This window comes from Vicugna pacos, chromosome 36 (genome assembly GCF_048564905.1).
Source record: "Vicugna pacos chromosome 36, VicPac4, whole genome shotgun sequence".
In the NCBI taxonomy this organism is placed as follows: Eukaryota; Metazoa; Chordata; class Mammalia; order Artiodactyla; family Camelidae; genus Vicugna; species Vicugna pacos.
Window position 1 is genome coordinate 767,681 of NC_133022.1, and position 19,094 is coordinate 786,774.

The 19,094-nt window shown below is 50.5% G+C and overlaps 1 protein-coding gene across 4 annotated transcripts in view; it reads right to left on the reverse strand.

Moving 5' to 3' along the window:
* Nucleotides 1-19,094, reverse strand: part of GRB10 (growth factor receptor bound protein 10) — a 112,849-nt gene that overhangs the window by 65,109 nt on the left and 28,646 nt on the right. For all 4 annotated transcript variants that reach the window (XM_072955484.1, XM_072955483.1, XM_072955482.1 and 1 more), the window contains exons 3-4: nucleotides 16,848-16,942; nucleotides 7,101-7,191 (exon numbers count right to left, since the gene is read on the reverse strand). In XM_072955484.1, the coding sequence (XP_072811585.1) occupies nucleotides 7,101-7,191; nucleotides 16,848-16,898 (142 nt within the window). In that variant the 5' untranslated portion in view covers nucleotides 16,899-16,942. The remainder of the gene's footprint in view (nucleotides 1-7,100; nucleotides 7,192-16,847; nucleotides 16,943-19,094) is intronic.

Genomic DNA, 19,094 nt, shown 5'->3' on the forward strand with positions numbered 1-19,094 from the left:
CCTTCCTCGGGGGGTCGAGTTTAAAATTACATAAGGAAACTAACTCGCTCCGAAAATTATTTAGCCGGCATGGCTGGTTAACTGTGGTTAAAAAAAAAAAATTAGTTTAGGTATAGTATAATGGAAAAAATATATTAGATTTCAGGAGATAGGAGAGTCTTGTTCTAAAAGCAGCTGAAAGGTGTTCATGCATCACAGATTTTAATAATGAAGGAATCGTATCTAAGTTGTGCCCGGCTGCTTCTAAAAGGGATTTATACTTTTTGTGGTGAAGAAGTCCGTATTTTGGGGGTGGAGGATGTAGCTCAGTGGTGCTCGGTGTGCACGAGGACCTGGGTTCAATCCCCAGTCCCTCCATGAAAGAAAGAAGAGAAAGAGAGAAAGAGGAACAAAGGAAGAAAAGGGGAGGGAGTGAAGGAAAGAAGGAAGGAAGGGAGGGAGGAAGGAAGGGAGGGAGGAAGGGAGGGAGGGAGGGAGGGAGGAAGGGAGGGAGGAATCTCATGAGAAAGGGGAAAAACACGGCACACAAAGTCACACTGACAAGCCAGCTCACGCACGTAGGTGCGTGCAGGCGTTTTCCCTAAATTATCCAAAAATGTGAAGCTGGACAGACTTGGCTTTGACCCCCTGACCCCCATCTCACCACTGCGTGACCTCCCTCTGATTCCTGAGCAAGTACTGAACCTCCGCCTCGGTCCCCCTTTCTGCAGCTTTGGTGACTGAATGAATGAAAGCACGACATACGGGAGGCTGTTTAGAACGGGGACTCCAAGTTACCACCACCGCCATCACGACTATTAATTTTCACGTAATTGTGTGAGCTGAGTGTCCAGAAAGGAATAAACCAAACTGCAAAGGGGACAGACAAAGAAAAAGACTCACAGATCTAGGAAACCAACTACGGTTACCAGGGGAAAAGGGGTGGGAAGAGATAAATTGGGAGTTTGAGATTTGCAAATATTAATTAATATATATAAAACAGATTTCTTCTGTACAGCACAGGGAACTATATTCACTATTTCGTAGTGACCTATAATGAAAAAGAGTATGAAAAGAAATACATGTATGTACATGCATGACTGGGACACTGTGCTGTGCACCGAAAAGTGACACATTGTAACTGACTCTAGTTCAATTAAAACCTGCAAAGTGGTTACGGACTTGCCCACAGGGCAAGATGGCACAGGACGCAGAACAGACAGCCCCGAACCTGGGCGCCCCAACCCCTGATGGCGTTCAGAAAGGGTCCCTGAAGGGGAGGGACCAGAGCAAGCTTATCTTCTGGGATCGATTTTACGGCCTCTAGTAAATGACGTTCTTTTCTACTTCGCGGGCTTTTCTGTTTGCAAGCAGACGGTCCTCAGAGGCCAGGGCTGGAAGGAACCCCTTGGCTCAAGAAGTCTCCATCTGAGCTAGTGGACGGACCACGTGTCCGGGATTCACAACTCCAGGGACCATGGGCGGTAACACTTTGAAGGCATCTCAGGAGGCCTCCTCCCCCGCGGTCCCCACGCAGGCGCCGTGACCTTCCCGCCTGGGTTTTAAGCCTCTCAGCTCCCGAGGCATCTCTGCTCAATGATGCTCAGGGGGGAGGCAGGGCTGGACAGCCCAGCCTCAGGGGTGAGCACGGAAAACAATCAGACACGACTGCTTTAAAACGAGAGGACGCCCGGCGTGCAAAACCCCCAATTCGCTGAAGCCTCGCATTGGAAACATCTCATCAAGAAAGAGCCAAATACAGAATCCTCACATGGCGAAGCAATTCCACTCCCGAGTACCGACCCAAAGGGACTGGAATTGGGGACTCCCACAGATCTCTGCGGCCCCTCGTCCCCTGCAGCGCAAGTCCCAAGGGCCAAAGGGTGGACGCGACCCGAGGGTGTGCTGACGGATGGGGTGATACCCAGATGTAGTCTCTGCAGCAAAAGCATCACTCAGCTATGTAAGGAGTGAGATTCCGACACACGCCACGACGAAGACGAACCTTGAAAACGTGATGCTACGTGAAACAAGCCGGAGGCGAAAGGACAAGTGTTGTGTGAGTCCGCTTGCCTGAGGTGCCCTGAAAATGCAAGCTCCCAGAGACATAGAGAAGAAGAGAGGTTACCAGGAGCCGGGGGGCCATTATTGCTGAACAGGTGCAGAGTTTCCCTTCAGGATGATGCAATTTTTTTTTTTAAATAGACAGTGGTGAGAATTGCACAACACGGTGGATGCAGTGAACGCCACTGAAACGTACACTCAAAACCGGGTGGGATGGTAAGTTTCACGTTACGTCTATTTAAAATTATATATTAAAAAATATGTATTTTTAAATGCCATCAAGCGTAATTCCAGCTGTTACAAAACCACCCACTTTCCAAGGAAAACGCACCCCTCCCGCAGCGGGCTGCTAAGAAATGCGGGAGGCATTTTTCAGCCACCGTCACACAGAAATAAGCGGCTTACGTCTGGAATGAGCTCATGAAAACAAGAGCGTTAAATCCTCTTTGCCCGGGAGAAGGAACAGGTCGAGGAAGGTCGCAGCAAAGTTTTTATTCCGAGCATCAGGGCCCTTGCGAGGAAGCAGCCGATTCCAGATCAAAGACATTCACAGGTCTGGATTCGGAGCCCCTGAAGGTCTGTCACCGAGCAGGACCCTGTTGTCACTGTTGACATACGGTATTTGCAAGTGCTTAACTGAGTAATCGTTTAAAGGGTTTTTTGCACGCTTTTGCTGCCCAGGATTGGGCTGGAGAGCAGGGGGAGAACGCGGGGGATCAGCCCATCTCCCTGGTTTTGCTCCCGACACCCCGGAGAAGCAGCTGGGGAGTTTTGTGAATCTCGTTCATAGCTCACCCCAGACGCGCACGTCTGCAGTAAGTTTCAGCCCCTTGGGGTTTCTTTGTATCCTGTTGTCCCCACCTGTGCAGACCCTGCCTCAGCCCGTCTAAAAGGGCTGAAGCATGTACCGGCCTGACTTTCAACGGCACACGTTTTTCTCTAGCGCACTTGTCCCCAGACCCCCTTCCTAATCACCTGTGTTTCAGACACAAGAACATTAGAAGGGTCCCAAAGCCGGAGGCCAACATCGTACCTGGCGGAAGCAAGGGGACCATTGCATCTGCAAAATTAAGAACAATCTTGCAATAATTTGTTACCCTGCATGTGATCTCTACGGAAACCAGCTCCGCCCCTTGAACTCTCACTGCAAAACCCCCACCTTCTCTCCCCGGCAGGCTCACAGTCTAGGAGGCATCGGCCCACTGTGACCTCCTTTGCCTGCAAAGAAACACAGCTGCCTTTTCTGCTTCATCCAAAACCCTGCCCTCGAGTCTCAGTTCGGTAAGTGGGGTGCAGAGGCTGAGTTTTGGCAACAGGTGAAGGAAAGAGGAAAGAACTTGGGTCTTTGTCAGATGCTGTGTTCCGAGGAGGCTGCGTGTGGAGCCTCCGGGGCGGGGATGGGAAGGACGGGCAGGGTGAGCCGTGCACACCCCAGCCCCGGAGAGGGCAAGCACCCCTACCCAGGAGGGCACAGGCCTTTGTGCGGCACTGCCGGACACAGACACGGGGGCCGCGAGGACACCAAAGGGGAGCTGACCCCCTTGAAAGAGACCCGTCCTTTCTGGCCCACGTCCCAGATCCCCGGTCTCCAGCTCAGGTGGCCTCCCGGTTTTTCATGGGAAGCGAGTGTCCGGCATCAGACACAAACCCGCGTGCCAACTGCCTGATGCTTTTTGCCCACTTTTCTCTTGATTGTTTCTCTTACCCAGAGAATTTTGAAAAAATAAACTAATACTTCACATGTTACGTGCCCTGCAAACATTTTCCCCAGGCTGAGGTGCACCTTTGAGCACTTTGTATGCTGTTACGTTTGCATGGCAATTTTTACGTAAGGCGCTCAAACATCGTTCTTCCTTGAGGGTTGGGCAAAGTCTTCTTTAGGAAATCCTTTCTCAGCCTGAAGGTACAGAGATTCTCACTATTCATTAATTCTTATTAGCAGAAAAATTTTTTTAAAAAAATGTTATGTTTCACGTTTAGCGAGTAACTGACCTGCAACTGATGAGGGTGGGCCGTAGGCAGTGGGGCTGCAGTCACGGGCCCTCTGCCCTCGGTGCTCAGCCAGGACGTCTCTGCAAACGTGAGCGTCTCCTTATTCGATGTCTATTTGTCTGTCCTTGAACCAGTACCACGCTTCCCCAGCTGTGATGCCTCGCCAGAAGCCCTGCTGTTCGACAGTGCGATTCACCCCCACCCTCTCCGTGCCCCTCATTCATCTCCCAGTTTGTCTTGGCTGTTGGTGAGGCTTGCTCATCCTTGGAAGACTTAACAGCCAAATTTTCAACCCATTTGAGCAAATACCAAGAAGCGTGACTGTCTCACATAGTAAGAGGACGTTTAGTTTGTTTTAAGAACCTATCAAACCATCTCCCGAAGCGGCTGCACCGTTCTGCATTTCCCACCAGCAGCCAGCGAGAGTTCCTGCTGCTCCGTGCGCCCTCCAGCATTTAGTGGTGCAAATCTGCCTCTATATTTTTGCAATACAGTAATGATCCATTTCCCCTCACATCTTTACATTCACTGGCATGACGCTGTTTGTCCTTTTTGCATTTTATTTTTTTAATTCTCCGAACACGGACTTGACGTGGTTCTCCCGCACATCTTCCCTCCTCCTGGGAGTCTGTGATTTGGGTAGATTTTAGAAGACACCTGGCTTTTGATTCTGTTCCCGTTTATCGATACGTCATCATTTCAGTAATTTCTGATCTTAACTTTTGTAGTGACTTCCTTCCAGATTCCTTACTCAATTTTCATCCTTCCCATCTGAATGCTTCCTCCTTTGAAAGATTAGAAATTGAGGCTTGAAAACCATTTCAGCAGCTTTATATAACTTCCCAGGTGTAGTTCGCGCCTTTTTCAATCCGTCCCGAACAACCAATACTCCCCAGTGATTTAACCAGGAGTGAGTAAGGTTACTCATGTGATTACACGTTTCGCTTTGAGTTTGCCGTTGACCTCTGACTTTATGACACTGGGTCAAAGACCACGGCATGTATGCCACAGATTACTTAAAATTTAGCTCAACTTTCCATACATGGTCACCTTTAAAAAAACTTACATAGATTCCAGAGAAGAAGCAAGAGTCTCTCTGCTGGGTGGAGGATTCTGTGTTTCTACTAATTTGAACCTGTTAAAACTATTTCGAATGTCCTTGCAATCACTCCTGGTATATCATATTTTCTCTGACATCCTTATTTTTTTTTCTTTGTTTATTGTCTCCTTGCTTTTGAGGTGGACGTGGGCTGTTTTTATGAAACACAGATTCCTTTGCATTTTGTTTCGGCTAGGTTGGAGCCGTCAATTACACACACAGTCTTTTAGCAATTACGGTCAATTTCTTAGTTGCACCTAATATTTCGAAACGCATATATTTAGATATTTAAAATACGTAACTAAGTACGCTTTTTCCTAATGTATTTCACGTTAGTTTACACTCCTCTCATTCTAAGGTCTTATTATGATTTAATGACACATTTAATGCACATTCTCAATGTCTCATTATCCAAAGTCTGGGTTTTAACCTTGTTGTAACAATACTGTGTTGTAACACAGTATCCTTTCTCCGCCCGTTAACGTGTCTCAGTCCTCGTGCCTCCCCCGCCACTCCCGTGTCTTCTTCTGGAAATGCAGTGTCTAGTAATTCTCTTAGTGAGAATTGCCAGTAACGAACTGTCTCAGTCTCCATCTGAAAGCTTTATTTTGCTTTCATGAGATGCTGGTGAAAATTTTTATTCATTGTATTTGTTTTTCATTGCTTTTTTTAATTGCCATTCTTTTTCTTAATGGTTTTTTATTGGGGGGAGGCATTTGGTTTATTTATTGTTTTAATGGCGGTACTGGGGCTTGAACCCAGGACCTCGTGCATGCTAAGCACGTACTGTACCCCTGAGCTACAACCTCCCCCTAGGGTTTATTCTGGGCTCGGCTGTCTCTTTCGGAACCGCGCCCCAACTCCACAGGAGATGAGTTTTAAAATTAAAAGCTTGCTTTCCTTCTTTTTCTTTCCTTTCTTCCTTCATCCCTCCCTCCCTTCCTTTCTTAAAGCTCTTACAGTGTAACTTTTTTCTAACTTTCTGGTTCATTTTTGTATGAACACTAATCCCCAGACTTCAATGCTTTCAGTTAGAAGGACACCACTGTTTAAGCTGTGAAATATAATAAATTAAAACGTCCGAAGTTTCAAAGCCAAGATGATGAAACTGGTACCCCTCGTGTTGAAGGCGTTCTAAAAGATGACCCCAATATTACGCTCGACCCAGAAATCCTGGCTGCTTTTATAAATCCTCTAATGCTTGAGGAAACAGCCCTTCGACTTCATGGTCTGAGCCCAGACTTTATTTTTTCACATCCTTTCATCCTTTTTCTCCTGAGGCAATTAAGAAAATCTGATTATGCTAATTCCCACGGGCTCTCCACCCTGCAATTTCTGATACGTAAACTCTCCAATAATCCCAACCACCAGCCATGCATTAATCCTCTCGTAGGAGACCAGCTGTCTTCGGGGGCCCCCATCCTCCAGCAGAGAAAGCTTGTGTTTGTCACGTGAGTCACCCTCCCTTGTCCCCACGTCCCGCACTCCCTTCCCTCCCATGCTGACCCCTCTGAAGTTCACCAGGAGGAGCAGGAGCCATTGCGGGAAGGTCAACGCGCTTAAGTGCAAATATGAACACGCCCGAACCAAAAGGCTGCCACGAGGGGAGGGCACAGCTCAAGCGGTAGGGTGCGTGAGGTCCTGGGTTCCATCCCCAGCACCTCCTCTAAAAATAAATAAATAGGCCTAGTTACTTCCCTCCCCCACCAAAAAAATTAAATTAAATAAGTAAAAATTTAATAAGAGGCTCCCAGCGTGGAGGAGGTCTCAAGACGCCCTCAAGTTGACTCCTGGGTAATTCACACGAATCCCGTTTGAAGCTTTGCTTACAGAAGCTGGGTCACGGACAGAAAACACATGAAGATGTCATAACCAAGTGTTTCTCTTTCATCCCATCTGTAAAGGGGAAAAGAGGCGCCGAGGTCAGAATCTTCTCTCCTTAGTGCCCTCGTGACTCCGTCCTTACCTTGGTGGTTGGCGAGCCGCTCGGACTGCGCCGGGAAGGCCGGTCCTGCCAGACTCTGCGGCCGGTGAGGCGATGTCTGCTCCACCTGGTCCTGGAAAAGGGCAGGAGCAGACGGGCTCTGTTCAGAAGCAGCAGTTCACACCTGTCCCAGCCACCAGCCCCCGGCCTCCTTTCTTCCCCGATGTCCTAACTTCTTCTCGTTTATTTAACTTTTCAGTTTCAGATGATAGTTGTTTAAAATATGCTATAAAAGGGAAGTTAATCTTGAAAAGGTATAACCTTTGTTGTTTATCTGTCTTATATACATATGTTAGTTAGTATCTGCAAATCCCGAACTCCTAATTTATCCCTTCTCACTCTCTATCTCCCCTGGTACCTGTAATTTTGTTTTCTACATCTATGTTTACTGTACAGCACAGGGAACTATATTCAATACCTCGTGACAGCCTATAATCAAAAAGAATATGAAAAGAAAAAAAAAAAAATATATATATATATATGTATAACTGAATCACAATGCTGTATACCAGAAACTAACACAACACTGTAAATCAATTACACTTCAATAAAAAAAGAAAAAACAGGGACCTTGAAGAAAAGTTACTCCTGTTTTGTTTTTGGTTTTTTTTTTAGCTTAAGTTGCTTCCCCTGAATGGCAATTCAAAATGAGTCATCGTCAAGTGCAGGATTTAAGCAATGAGTACAAGTAATGAGCCTTTGCGGGAGCACCTGCCTTTTCTGTGACGATGACTGGGAATCATGCCCTAGGCGGTCTGCTATCTGGTAGGAAACACCTAGAGAATATTTCATAATCGGGTCCCCCCACAAAGCGTCGGGAGCTTAGTGATATTTTTTTAGACCTCAGGGTGAGGACAAAAATTTGAGGCAGAAGTTAAAACAGTAATATTGCAGCCAAGCGCACAACTCCAGAAAACCACCTTCATGGGTTTATAGTTGAGCCCGTGAAAGATGTATTAAAATGTGGGAGAAGACGGACATGACAAGCCGACAGCTAACATCGCACTCAATGGTGAAAAGCTGAAAGAAAGCCTTTCCTCTTAGATCAGGAACAAGACAAGGGTGCCCTCTCTCGCTTTTGTTCAACACAGTATTGGAAGCACTAGCCAGAGCAATTAGGCAAGAAAAAGAAATAAAAGGCATCCACACTGGAAAGCAAAATGTAAAACTGTCTGCAGATGATGTGGAATTATATACAGAAAACCCTGCAGACGCCATCAAAAAACTGTCAGAACTAAACAATGAATTCAGTAAGTTGCAGGGACAAAATCAGTGGTATTTCCATACACTAAAAATGAACTATCAGAAAGAGAAATAAAGAACATAATCTCATTTACAATTGCATCAAAAAGAATAAAATACTGAGGGATAAATGTAACCAAGGAGATGGAAGGCCAGTGTACCAAGAACAATAAGACATCACTGAAAGAAATGGAAGATGCAAATAAACGGAAGATATCTCATGCTCATGGATTAGAAGAATCAATATTGTTAGAGTGTCCGTATTACCCAAAGCAATCTACAGGCTCAACGCAATCCCTATCAAAGTTCCCATGCCATTTTTCAAAAGAATTGAGCAAATAATCCTAAAATTTGTGCATGGAACCATGAAAACCCTGAAGAGCCAAAGCAACCTTGAGAAGGAAGAACCAAGCTAGAGGCATCACATTTCCTGGTTTCCAACCGCAGTGGCTTCCATATCTGTGGGTTCCACGTCCAATCATTCAACAACTCTGGATCGAAAATATTTGAAAAAAAAAAATTCCAAAAAGCAAAGGAACTGCCACACACCACCAGGGTAGCACATTTCTGCTGTATTTCCAACTGCTTGGATACTGTTTATATTATAGTACGTATTGCAAGTAATCTAGAGATGATTCAAAGTATATGGAAGGATGCATGTAGATTATATGCATGCTCCACTGCTTTACATAAGGGACTTGAGCATGTGCAGATTTTGGTATCTAATGGGGGTTCTGAACCTGTTTCTCCCTGGATGCCGACGGATAACGGTATATTACAAAGCCACAGAAATTAAAATAGCGTGGTATTCTGGGTCGGGGTTTCGTACGTAGCAGAGCAGCTCCCTCGCTGCGATCTATTGAAAGTCAGCCCTCGACACAAGGGTTTGTAAAAAAAACAAAAGAAACAAATATTAATTTTAAAACAAAAATGAAAAAAAATAAGAAAAAAGAAAATAGCGTGGTATTGGTATAAAAACAGACACACAGATTACTGGAGCAAAACAAAGAAACCCATATGCATTTGGTCAATTATTTACAACAAAGGAGCCAAGAATATGTGATGGGGAAGACGGTCTCTTCGATAAATGATATTGGGGGAAACCAGACAGCTACGTGCACAGGAACGAAACTCAACCACCGCTTACATCACATGCAAAAAAATGAACTCAACATGGATTAAGGACTTGAACATAAGACCTGAAATCATAAAACTCCTCGAGGAAACCACAGATGGTACGCTTCTCAACACAGGTCTCGGGGATGCTTTTTGGAATCTGAAGTCGAAAGCAAAAATCAACAAGTTGGAATACGTTATCCTAAAAAGCTCTGCACAGCAAAGGAAACTGTCAACAAAGTGAAAAGGTACTTACTGAATGGAATAAAATAAAATACCTGAAAATTGTGTATCTGATAAGGGGCCAATACCCGAACTTATATATAAAGAACTTACTGCAACTCAAAAAAAAAAAATCCTGTAAAAACTGAGCAGGCACACTGAATAGACATTTTTCCTAAGAAAACATACAGATGGCCACCAGGTACACGGAAGGATATTCAACATCACTAACAAGCAGAGAAATAAATGCAAATCAGGACAATGAGGTGTCACCTCACACCTATGAGGATGACCTGTCATAAGGACAGGAAGTGAACAAGGGTTGGCTAGGCCGTGGAGAATGGAAGCCGTTGTGCACCGTGCGTTGGTGGGAATGCAAGCTGGCACTGCCACTGTGGGAAACAGGATGGAGGTGCCTCAGAAAGTTAAAAACAAGAGTTACCCTATGACCCAGCAATCCCACTCCTGGGCATCTCAAAAAAATGAGAATACTAATTTGAAATGATCCACCCACCCCCATGTTCATTGCAGCATTATTCACAAAAGCCAGGATATGGGAGCAACCTATGGGGTCCCTCTGCCACCAGTCCTGCAAAGTCCTCAAACATCAGAGACCCTGATAAATTTTGCAAGCCCAGGACTCCACAGTTCGCCTGCTGCAAGGGCTGCAAAATGCGCCCCCGGCCCCAAATGGAAATACACCCACTGCAAATGACCTAGATCCACTATGTGCCCCCAATATGACAGTCTACTAGTTTATTCTATTCAAGGACGCAGAGAACAAGGGGTAAGCATCAAACTGACCCCAAAAGCAAACCACTAACCAGGCTTCCCCTGGGTCCAGGAACCTCCCCCTGAGCGTGTCGATGAAAAAATTAATCAGTAGTCGATCTGAGAGAGAAATGGACATTTTTATTCGAGCCAACGTGAGTATGATAAGAACCCCGGAGACGGTCTTTCAGAAAGTCCAGAGGACGGTTCCACCGGTCAGAGACCCTGGCATGGTTATATGAGGCTGTGAGACGAAAGAGTTGTACGTCCGGTGATGGATTCCTGACAGTCACGCGGTCCAGGTCTACACGTACAAACTGAGCGGTGGGTCACGCTCATCACGGCCCCTCCCGAGATCAAGAAGGAAGGTTATCTCCTAAGAAGGTCTGGTTGGAGCAGAAACAAGACACACAGGACAGGGGAGCGAGGGGGCCCCAAAGGGGCAAAGAAAATTATGTTCAAGCATGTCTTGCCCTCAAATATGAATTTTATTTCATCCAGAGGAAGGAAAAACTCACCATGCCCGCCCCCCACTGAACCAAAGGCTGAGAGCAACACCTTCTATTTCCAGGCTCCTGAGAGCCCACACGGGAACATCTGGGCCATCTGGTCAGAGGAAGTACCAAAGAATCTTTCCTCCAAAATAGCCAGATGCCGCCCAGCCACGTCCTTCCTCCTCGTCCGCACAGGGGTTCTGCGTGCCTGACTCGACCCTGCCCCAGACCTGCCCATCTCTCCAGCCCCAGAAGGGAAACATCAACTCTTTCTGTGTTTGAGGGCGTCTATCCAGCCCCTGGTCCTTAACTACAGGTGTACATCAGAACTAAATAAACCCGGGAGAGGGCACACCCTGACCAGGTCTCCCAGCCAGGTCTGGACGAGGGACCGCAGAGACCAGGTTTTGCCGTCGGTCAGAGGGACAGTGAGTGGGAACCGCCCCCCTCCACCGGTCTGTGTCTCAGCAGCCGGGGGAAGGTGGGGGAATTCCTGCCAAAGATGATTTCCGTGTCTGAGAAAAGGAACGGAATCGCTCAAGTCGGTGCAGTCATAACTGACACGACACGTGACGCCACGAGCATCCTTCTTCGTGGGCACAGGGTTCCCCGTGCCCTGGACTTGACCGTCCGTTCCTGCCTCCCGAGGAGGTGGAAGGAGTCCCAGAGTCATTACCTTGTCGACTTTAAGCCCAACGGGTGGTAAAAAGCAGTCATCAAGTCGGTGTGTGTCCCGGTAGCCCTCTGGGGGCCACGGAGCTGTCTGGACGTGGCCGGGGAGCCCCAGGTCACCGGTCTGCACCGAAGCCCAGGGGTTGGCCCGGATCGGGGCAGACTTGCGGGGGCGGCCAGGGTGCCAGGGACTCCTCCCTCCCCTCCTGGGAGACACCCGGTGACTCAGAGCCAGGCAGCCCCTTCTCAAGGGCCGGGTCACACGGCTGTGGATGTGGGTGTGCGACACCAGGCACCCTGCCCCTGCCCGGGGGACGCACGACATCACGGCCCGTTTAAACGATTACTGGCCGGGAGGGGCTGCTGGGAGCTTGACCGAGCAGCAGAAGCAGGATGGGAGGGCCCACGAGTCCCACCACCCACCCGGCTGGCCCTCCCTTGTGAAAAGGAGACGAACAGAGACCCTACAGCCACGTGTGCTAACGCCGATACGCGGCAGGACCCTGCGGGGTGCTCCCTGGTGCAAACCTTTCTGTTCTTCCCCCCATTTCCCATTTGTAGGAAACAGGCTTCATGCAGCCGCCCGGAGTCCCAAAGGGCAGATTCAAACAGCTGTTCACCAGGGAAGGGAGGGGGTGCAGAGACAAGGGGGGAGCAGTCAGCGCAGACTCGGGGGGGGCCCTGGTTACCAAGGCTGTCACTGCCCCCAGGACCATACGTGCCCCCGCGCCTCCCTCAAACAGAAATTGAATATTACTCTGATCTGAGCCTCAGGAGGCAGCTGCAGAGAAGAAACAAGAGCTGGTTAGAACCAGCGGAGCCCAAGATGGTGCTCAAGCCTCATTATCCGCTCACTGTAACGTGTTAGCTGCTAAGTGGCATGCCCCCCCCACCCCAGCGCCGTGAAAGCCACCTACGAGGATGGAGACAAGGGTGGCTGGCCCCAGCACCGCCCAGAGCAAGGACTTGACGGCAGGAGCTACCCATCAAAGTCCACGTGGCGAGAGCCGCGGCCGGCGCTGTCCCCACCGGCCACCTCGGCCAGCGGCTCCCCGCTCGGGCATCCTGCCTCCCTTCTCCCCGCTGCAGGGCTGTCTTCCCGCTCCCTCCTCTGAACAATAAAGTGGCTGTTCACTTGGTCCCTCTGCCTCCGCTGGGAACGCATTCTTCCACAGTCGATGGCAAGGACCTGCACATGGGTGGCTTCCTAATTTAGAGGGTCCCCCATCTATCAATGATACGACATCCATTTGTGAGAGCGGCCAGCAGGTAGGACCTGAATCCACCTTGGGCTCCCCAGCAACTCCGTCCGGGATGCGAGCCCACAGGACTCCCTGTTCCCATCCTGGTCCCTTGTCCCTCCTCCATCACAGAAGCTGACCATCCCCCCCACACACACACACTGAGCTTCAGGGAGCCTCAGAGGACCAGGGCCAAATGCCACCCACAGGCTGAATTCCTCCAGGGGGCAGAGGGAACCGGGCCACAGCCACACAAGGGTCTGGAATTCACGGGGGGAGTCACTAAGTGCTGAGCGACAAGGAGGCTGATGAGAGCCCAGCCTTGAAGTTGGGGAGATCTGGGTCAAAATCCCCGGGACTGAGCCGGGCCACAGCCCCTCACACCTCCAAGCTTCAGCTCCTCGTCTGTGGAGGGGATCCAATCCTGAGAGCCCCCTCGGGGGGCGCGCAGAGCACCAGACACCCGGCTTCCTCCGCCCGAAGCTCCCCACCTTCTCTCTCGGCACGCCTTGCTCTGCCACACCGTCTACACTCAAACCCGGGCCCCCCACACCTGCCCTCGATCAGCAGAACCAGGAGACGCATCTCTGCCTGGAACTTCTCCGACAACAATCCTAGAATCTGGGAAGGGTTCTCACTGCCCTGGTTAACCAGGAAAAGGCCCCAGGGGTTCATATGATGTAACCCTCAGTGGTGACCCTTCCCCATCTCTGTGTCCCTCTGGCACATGCAGGGCAGAAGGCCGGTGTGACTGCAGCCCCGGGCAAGAATGTGGAGGCGGACTGAGAGCACTGGGTCCGCACTGCATCCCACGTGGGTTCCCACACCACACCTGGACCAGGTGTGACGGCTCCCCTGACAGCAGGTGTGAGGCAGAGCTGGGTGGGGCAGAGAGAAGCTTCCAGAAGCAAGGTGAAGGGCACCGCGGACAGGTCAGGCCATGCTCCCTTGAGGTGAATCTTCCAGGGGGCTTTGTGCAAAGCAAGTGGTCAAGACAAACGTGAGGGAGCAACACTGTTGGTTGGGATGTAAACGGTGCGGCCACCATGGAGAACAGCACAGAGGTTCCTCAAAAAACTAAAAATAGAACCACCATATGATCCAGCAGTCCCACTCCTGGGCATATATCCAGAGGGAACCCTAATTCAAAAAGACCCTGCACCCCAGTGTTCACAGCAGCACTATTTACAACATTCAAGACGTGGAAATAGCTTAAATGTCCATCAACAGATGACTGGATAAAGAAGATGTGGTATATTTGTACAATGGAATAGTACTCAGCTGTCAAAAAGGACTAAATAATGCCATTTGCAGCATTTCAGAACGGCAGGGCCAGCATGGACACGTGGACACTTGCAGAAGGTGATGCGGGGTCCTGGGGGGCCCAGGACCTCACCCACCACGTGCCCGGGGGACACAGCTCTGATGGGGTGGGGCGGGCCCTGCTGTGACGTGAGAAACGAGGGAACTTCTTGGTTCAGAGCTCTGGGGGTTTTACAGCTGCAGACAGTGGGTTGTAGGCCTCAATTTATAAGACCCCAAAGACCTCTCATTCTTGGATGACTTAAACCCACACCCCCCCCCCTGCGGCTCTTTGGGCCAGACACTCTGGCCTCTGGTCCCCAAAAGAGCACCATTCCCAGGCCTGCCTGGGCACCACCCTCAGCTCTGGGCACTTCCCTGGGGAGGTCCCTGGCCCCCGGCTCCTCTCCCGCTGTCTTATTTGCTTCAGAATCATTGTTATTATTCACGACTCTTTTATTCACCACTTTTGCCACGTCCACCTGGCCCACTGTCAGCACTGACACCGCACATGGCATCCGGATGGTGTTCCGTCAGCATCCAAGGAATTAAAGCTCACGGCCCTGGACCGGACTTCCTCTAGCCCCCACACGCCGGACACCACAAACCCCCTTCCAGCAGGGAAACTGAAACACTGTGTGACTTCCCGCAGGGCCGCAGGGCGACAACTGCACAGTTTAAAGGAGGAACCTCAAACAGCGACGCCGCCCATCCCTGCCCCCCAGCCCGCCCCCACGCCAATCTGCTGCTCGGACGTCATCACTGAAGCCGAAAGCCGGGGATGCAGAAGCCCCCGGGCTCTCAGGTGCCTGTGCGTGCAGGAAAAACCCCGAGTTTGCAGCGACTCACGCGCTGAACCCCACACCTAATCCAAGCCACAGCCTTCAGCGAGCGGCTAGAAGGGGAAAATGATCCGTTCGTGGAAGATCTTAAGAAGAAATTCTCCCCCTATAAAAAGTGGGGAGGTTTATCTAATTGGCTGTAACCGCCGGTTACTCAAGAGTGAACTCATTGTAAATCATCGGCTCTTCTGAGAAATTCTGGAACGCGCGTCTGATTTTCCAGGAACAGAGGATGAGCGCTGCCAAGTCAAGTGCTGGATTCTTCCGAGAGCACGACACGGCCCTCGGAAGCCACTGAAGATGACACAGCGCTTCCTCCCGGGGTGATGGGAACAGTGGCGGCCGTGCCCAGGCCGGGCCGCCGCTCCCTGGCTCCGGCAGAGGGGCCTCGGGCCGCGGGCCCGCACGCAGCTAACGTGGCCTGGAAGCCAGGTGCCGCCAGCAGCTGGCTCTTCTGCCATCTGTCTGGCCCAGAGGAAGTCGGGGATGCCGGTGGGATGAGCTCAAAGGGCCACTTTAGCGCTGGGACCTGCCCGACATCCCGTGGCCCTTCAGCTCTGCTCTGTACCAGGGAAGCAGACACTGCCCAGCTACCCTGCAGACACGCGTCCCCGGGGCGCGTCTCCCTGGCAGGTCACTGAAGCCATCCCCTTGGGGCTAACGGTGCGAAGTGCGAGGAGGCGGGGGGCTGGGGTGAGGGGTGCGTTCTGGGCCCAGAGAACCGGCCAAAGCTAACTGGCCACATGGGAGTTGAGCCCACAACCCGTGGACACAACACGGAGCTTTAACCCACAAGATGAGGCAACCACGGCCTCTTTGAGAAGCAGAGAACGGTCACGCGAGAGGCAGAGGGCAAGGCCTGGAGCAGAGCCCACCCACTAAACAGGCCAGTGGTCACCCCGGCTCCGCTAAGGTTGTGACCCTCTTTTCTCACCACAAAGTGATTCTGGCTTTGTCTCAAACCCCGTAATCACGGGGAACAGTGTTCCTAACCTTCACTCTCTCCCCGACAGTGTGTTTCTCTCTGACACCCCCCAAACAACGACAAAGACATCTGTCAGCAGCCATGACGCTACGGGCCAATTATCATCCTTGGAGCTAACAAGAGACTCCACAGGCGAAGGGAGAGAAAGAAGGTCAGAGACAATGAAACTCGGATGGAGGGTGGACAGCACACAAAACGTCGGGTTCCCACTGGGAGAACGGAGAGCGACATGGGTACCAGTCTTTGCAAGGCTGAAGGATGGGTCGGGATCAACCCAGACTCCCTCGCCAAATCCAGAGAGCTGAGGATGAACGGCTCCCTCTACGTCCTAAAGTGCAAGTTCAAATGCAAGTCGGCTTCAGCGGAGGAAGGAAACTGACAGGTGGAACCTGCCCAGCAGCCCGTGCCGAGGTCTGGGGGAGCCCGGTCCCCCACAAAGCCCCGCCTGACACCACGGCGGGGAAGGACGCCATCAGGGAAGGGTCCCCGGCCGCGCCCTGTGAACTCACTCATCCCAACATCCGCCACCGTCCCCACCCGCCTTCTGGAGATGTTGGGGGGCCCAGCAGGGGACGACCAAGTGCCCGCGTCATCGCAGACAAGTCTGCGCTGCAATGAACACCTTTTAGAAAAGGATGCCATGGTCAAAGGGGACCCAGTGACAAGCTCTCCCAGGGCAAAGCAAAGAAGACCACGCAATGGTGCCTGGTGGACCGCCCCCCGGCTTGGGCATCTCTTTGTCGGCCCGGCAGCGACGGAGTGGGACAGGTTAGCAAATGCACCTGTGCTGGGGCCCTCGGCCAACACCAGCGCGGGGACCTGACAGCCACGCTCAGCCGTACCTGGTAGTAAGGATGGTGCAAGAAGGAGTCTGGACAGCCAGCTACAGCCATAGGATCTTCCTCGTCTCCAAATGACACGGACCGCGTCACAGCACCTGGAATAAGGACAGACCGTGAGACACCAAGGCGGAAAAGTCCACAACTCACCCCCGGGTCACGAGCACTTGTGAAAATGATGTGTTTCACACGGGTAACTGAGAAACAGTTTCCTAACCAGGAAGGCATTGCAACTTTGTATCTGTGATGACAAAAGGCATTCTCATTCATCGTTTGTAGAACGACTGAAAAATTGTACCAATAATTTGTCTTTTTTTATTCCTTTGGTTAAAGGGGGTTTACTGGCGAATTCAGCCTGCTGCCTTCGTCCCGGGGGGTAATTCTGAAGGTTAAATCTTCCTTGGCAAGAATTCCACTGTAAATAATGGACTGGAGTCTGTCCATTTTCACTGAGTTTTGAACCTGGGATAAAAATTTAAATGATCTTCCTCGTAAAAGTTCACACTCTCTTCCTCCTTGGACTGCAGTTCAGGAAAACAGTCCGGGCAAAGTCAAAAGTTTGCCGATTCGAGAGTCAACAGTTTTCTTCGCACTGTCAATATTGACACTTCTGGACCCAGCTGCTGAATACGGACTTGGCTTTTTTCTTTTCAATTCTTTTTTTTTTTTTCTTTCCCCATCTTCGGGGCGACTTGTACCAGACGAAAATGATGCAACTGTCAGGAACTTGAAAACTGGGGCACTCAGTAGCACTTTTTGGGAAAAGCGTGCTGGGTTCCTACCCGAAGTCCCAGGGACTTTGGCCGACCGCGACCTGTCTTCCATCATAACCGATGACAGATGACATCTGAGGTGGATTTAGTCTCTGCAGTGTTCCCTATGCCACCACGATGGCTCTGACATTCGAAAGACAGCCAGGATGCAGGGAGAACACTGAAGGATCCTTGTCCCCTCCCCTGCCCCCCGCCCCGCCCGGGCTCAGCGAGCACAAAGGCTCCACGCAGCCCCCTCTGGTCCTCCCTCTTCTGCTCCGTCTTCCTCATTACAGATGCTGCTCACAACTGATTTGATTTCAAGGCACAGCGATGCGCTGAAACCCACAATTTGAAAATAGGGTCAGGGCTGGGTCTGTGGTCACCGTCCCGCCTCCAAGCTCACCCACCGGCTGTCCTCTGCGCACACGCCCACCTGCAGCGCGGAGGCCCCTGCCCAGGGGCCGGCCGCCCCTTCACCCCGCACCTGTCCACACACCTTCCCTCCGGGCTCAGGGTCAGCAATCCACCCACTCCACACTGTTCCCCAGTGCCCACCTGAAACTCTGGCCCACTCCTGGGGAAACATGCTCCCAGGACCCCTGAATCACAGACTGGGTGATTGCACCCTTTCTAATTTTATGTAACCACAGATTCAAAAGGTGCATTTAAGACTGCTGGGAAAGTCTGCCACTGCTGCTCGGGAAGTCGGCTTTGTACTCTTGACAGCGTCCCCTCCTTTCTCTTCTCTCCCCCGTCACCAAGGCTGTCCCCTCACCCCCCCCCCACAGGACCCTCAGGGGACAGCCAGCATGCCAGCCTCTGCCGACCCGACAAGCTCATCACCCGGTCACCCCCACTTCACGGCCACAGCCAGCACCCGGCATCAGTCCTCATCCACTTGCGGGCAGTTAGCAAATCCCTCCTTGTTCAAACATTCAGCCTTGCTCCCTGCGACACCTGGACAGCAGGCAGGAGGGACACCCAGGGAGGAGGACTGGATAGACTCATAGTATGATGTATAATTTATAAAACTAAGTAGCATAATTGTGTCTGGACAGGTTAAATAATAAAATTTGGTTTATAAATTCAATGTTCTGGTAATCGTTTCAGAACAAATTTAAGTCAAACCATTCTGCTGTACACCGTAAACTGATACAGGGCTGAATGTCAACTCTATCTCAGTAAGACTAGGAAAAGTATTTATCATTTTTTTAAAAAGAAAAAAAAAAGACATATCATATAATTCATCAATCCCACTCCTGGGCATGTATCTAGAGGGAATTCTAATTTGAAAAGACACCTGCACCCCAGTGTTCATAGCAGCACTATTTTCAATAGCCAAGACATGGAAGCAGCCTAAATGTCCACAGACGGATGACTGGATAAAGGAGCTGTGGTATATTTATACAATGGAATACTACGCAGCCATGAAAAAGGATAAAATGATGCCATTTGCAGCAACAAATGGATGGACCTGGAGATTGTCATACTAAGT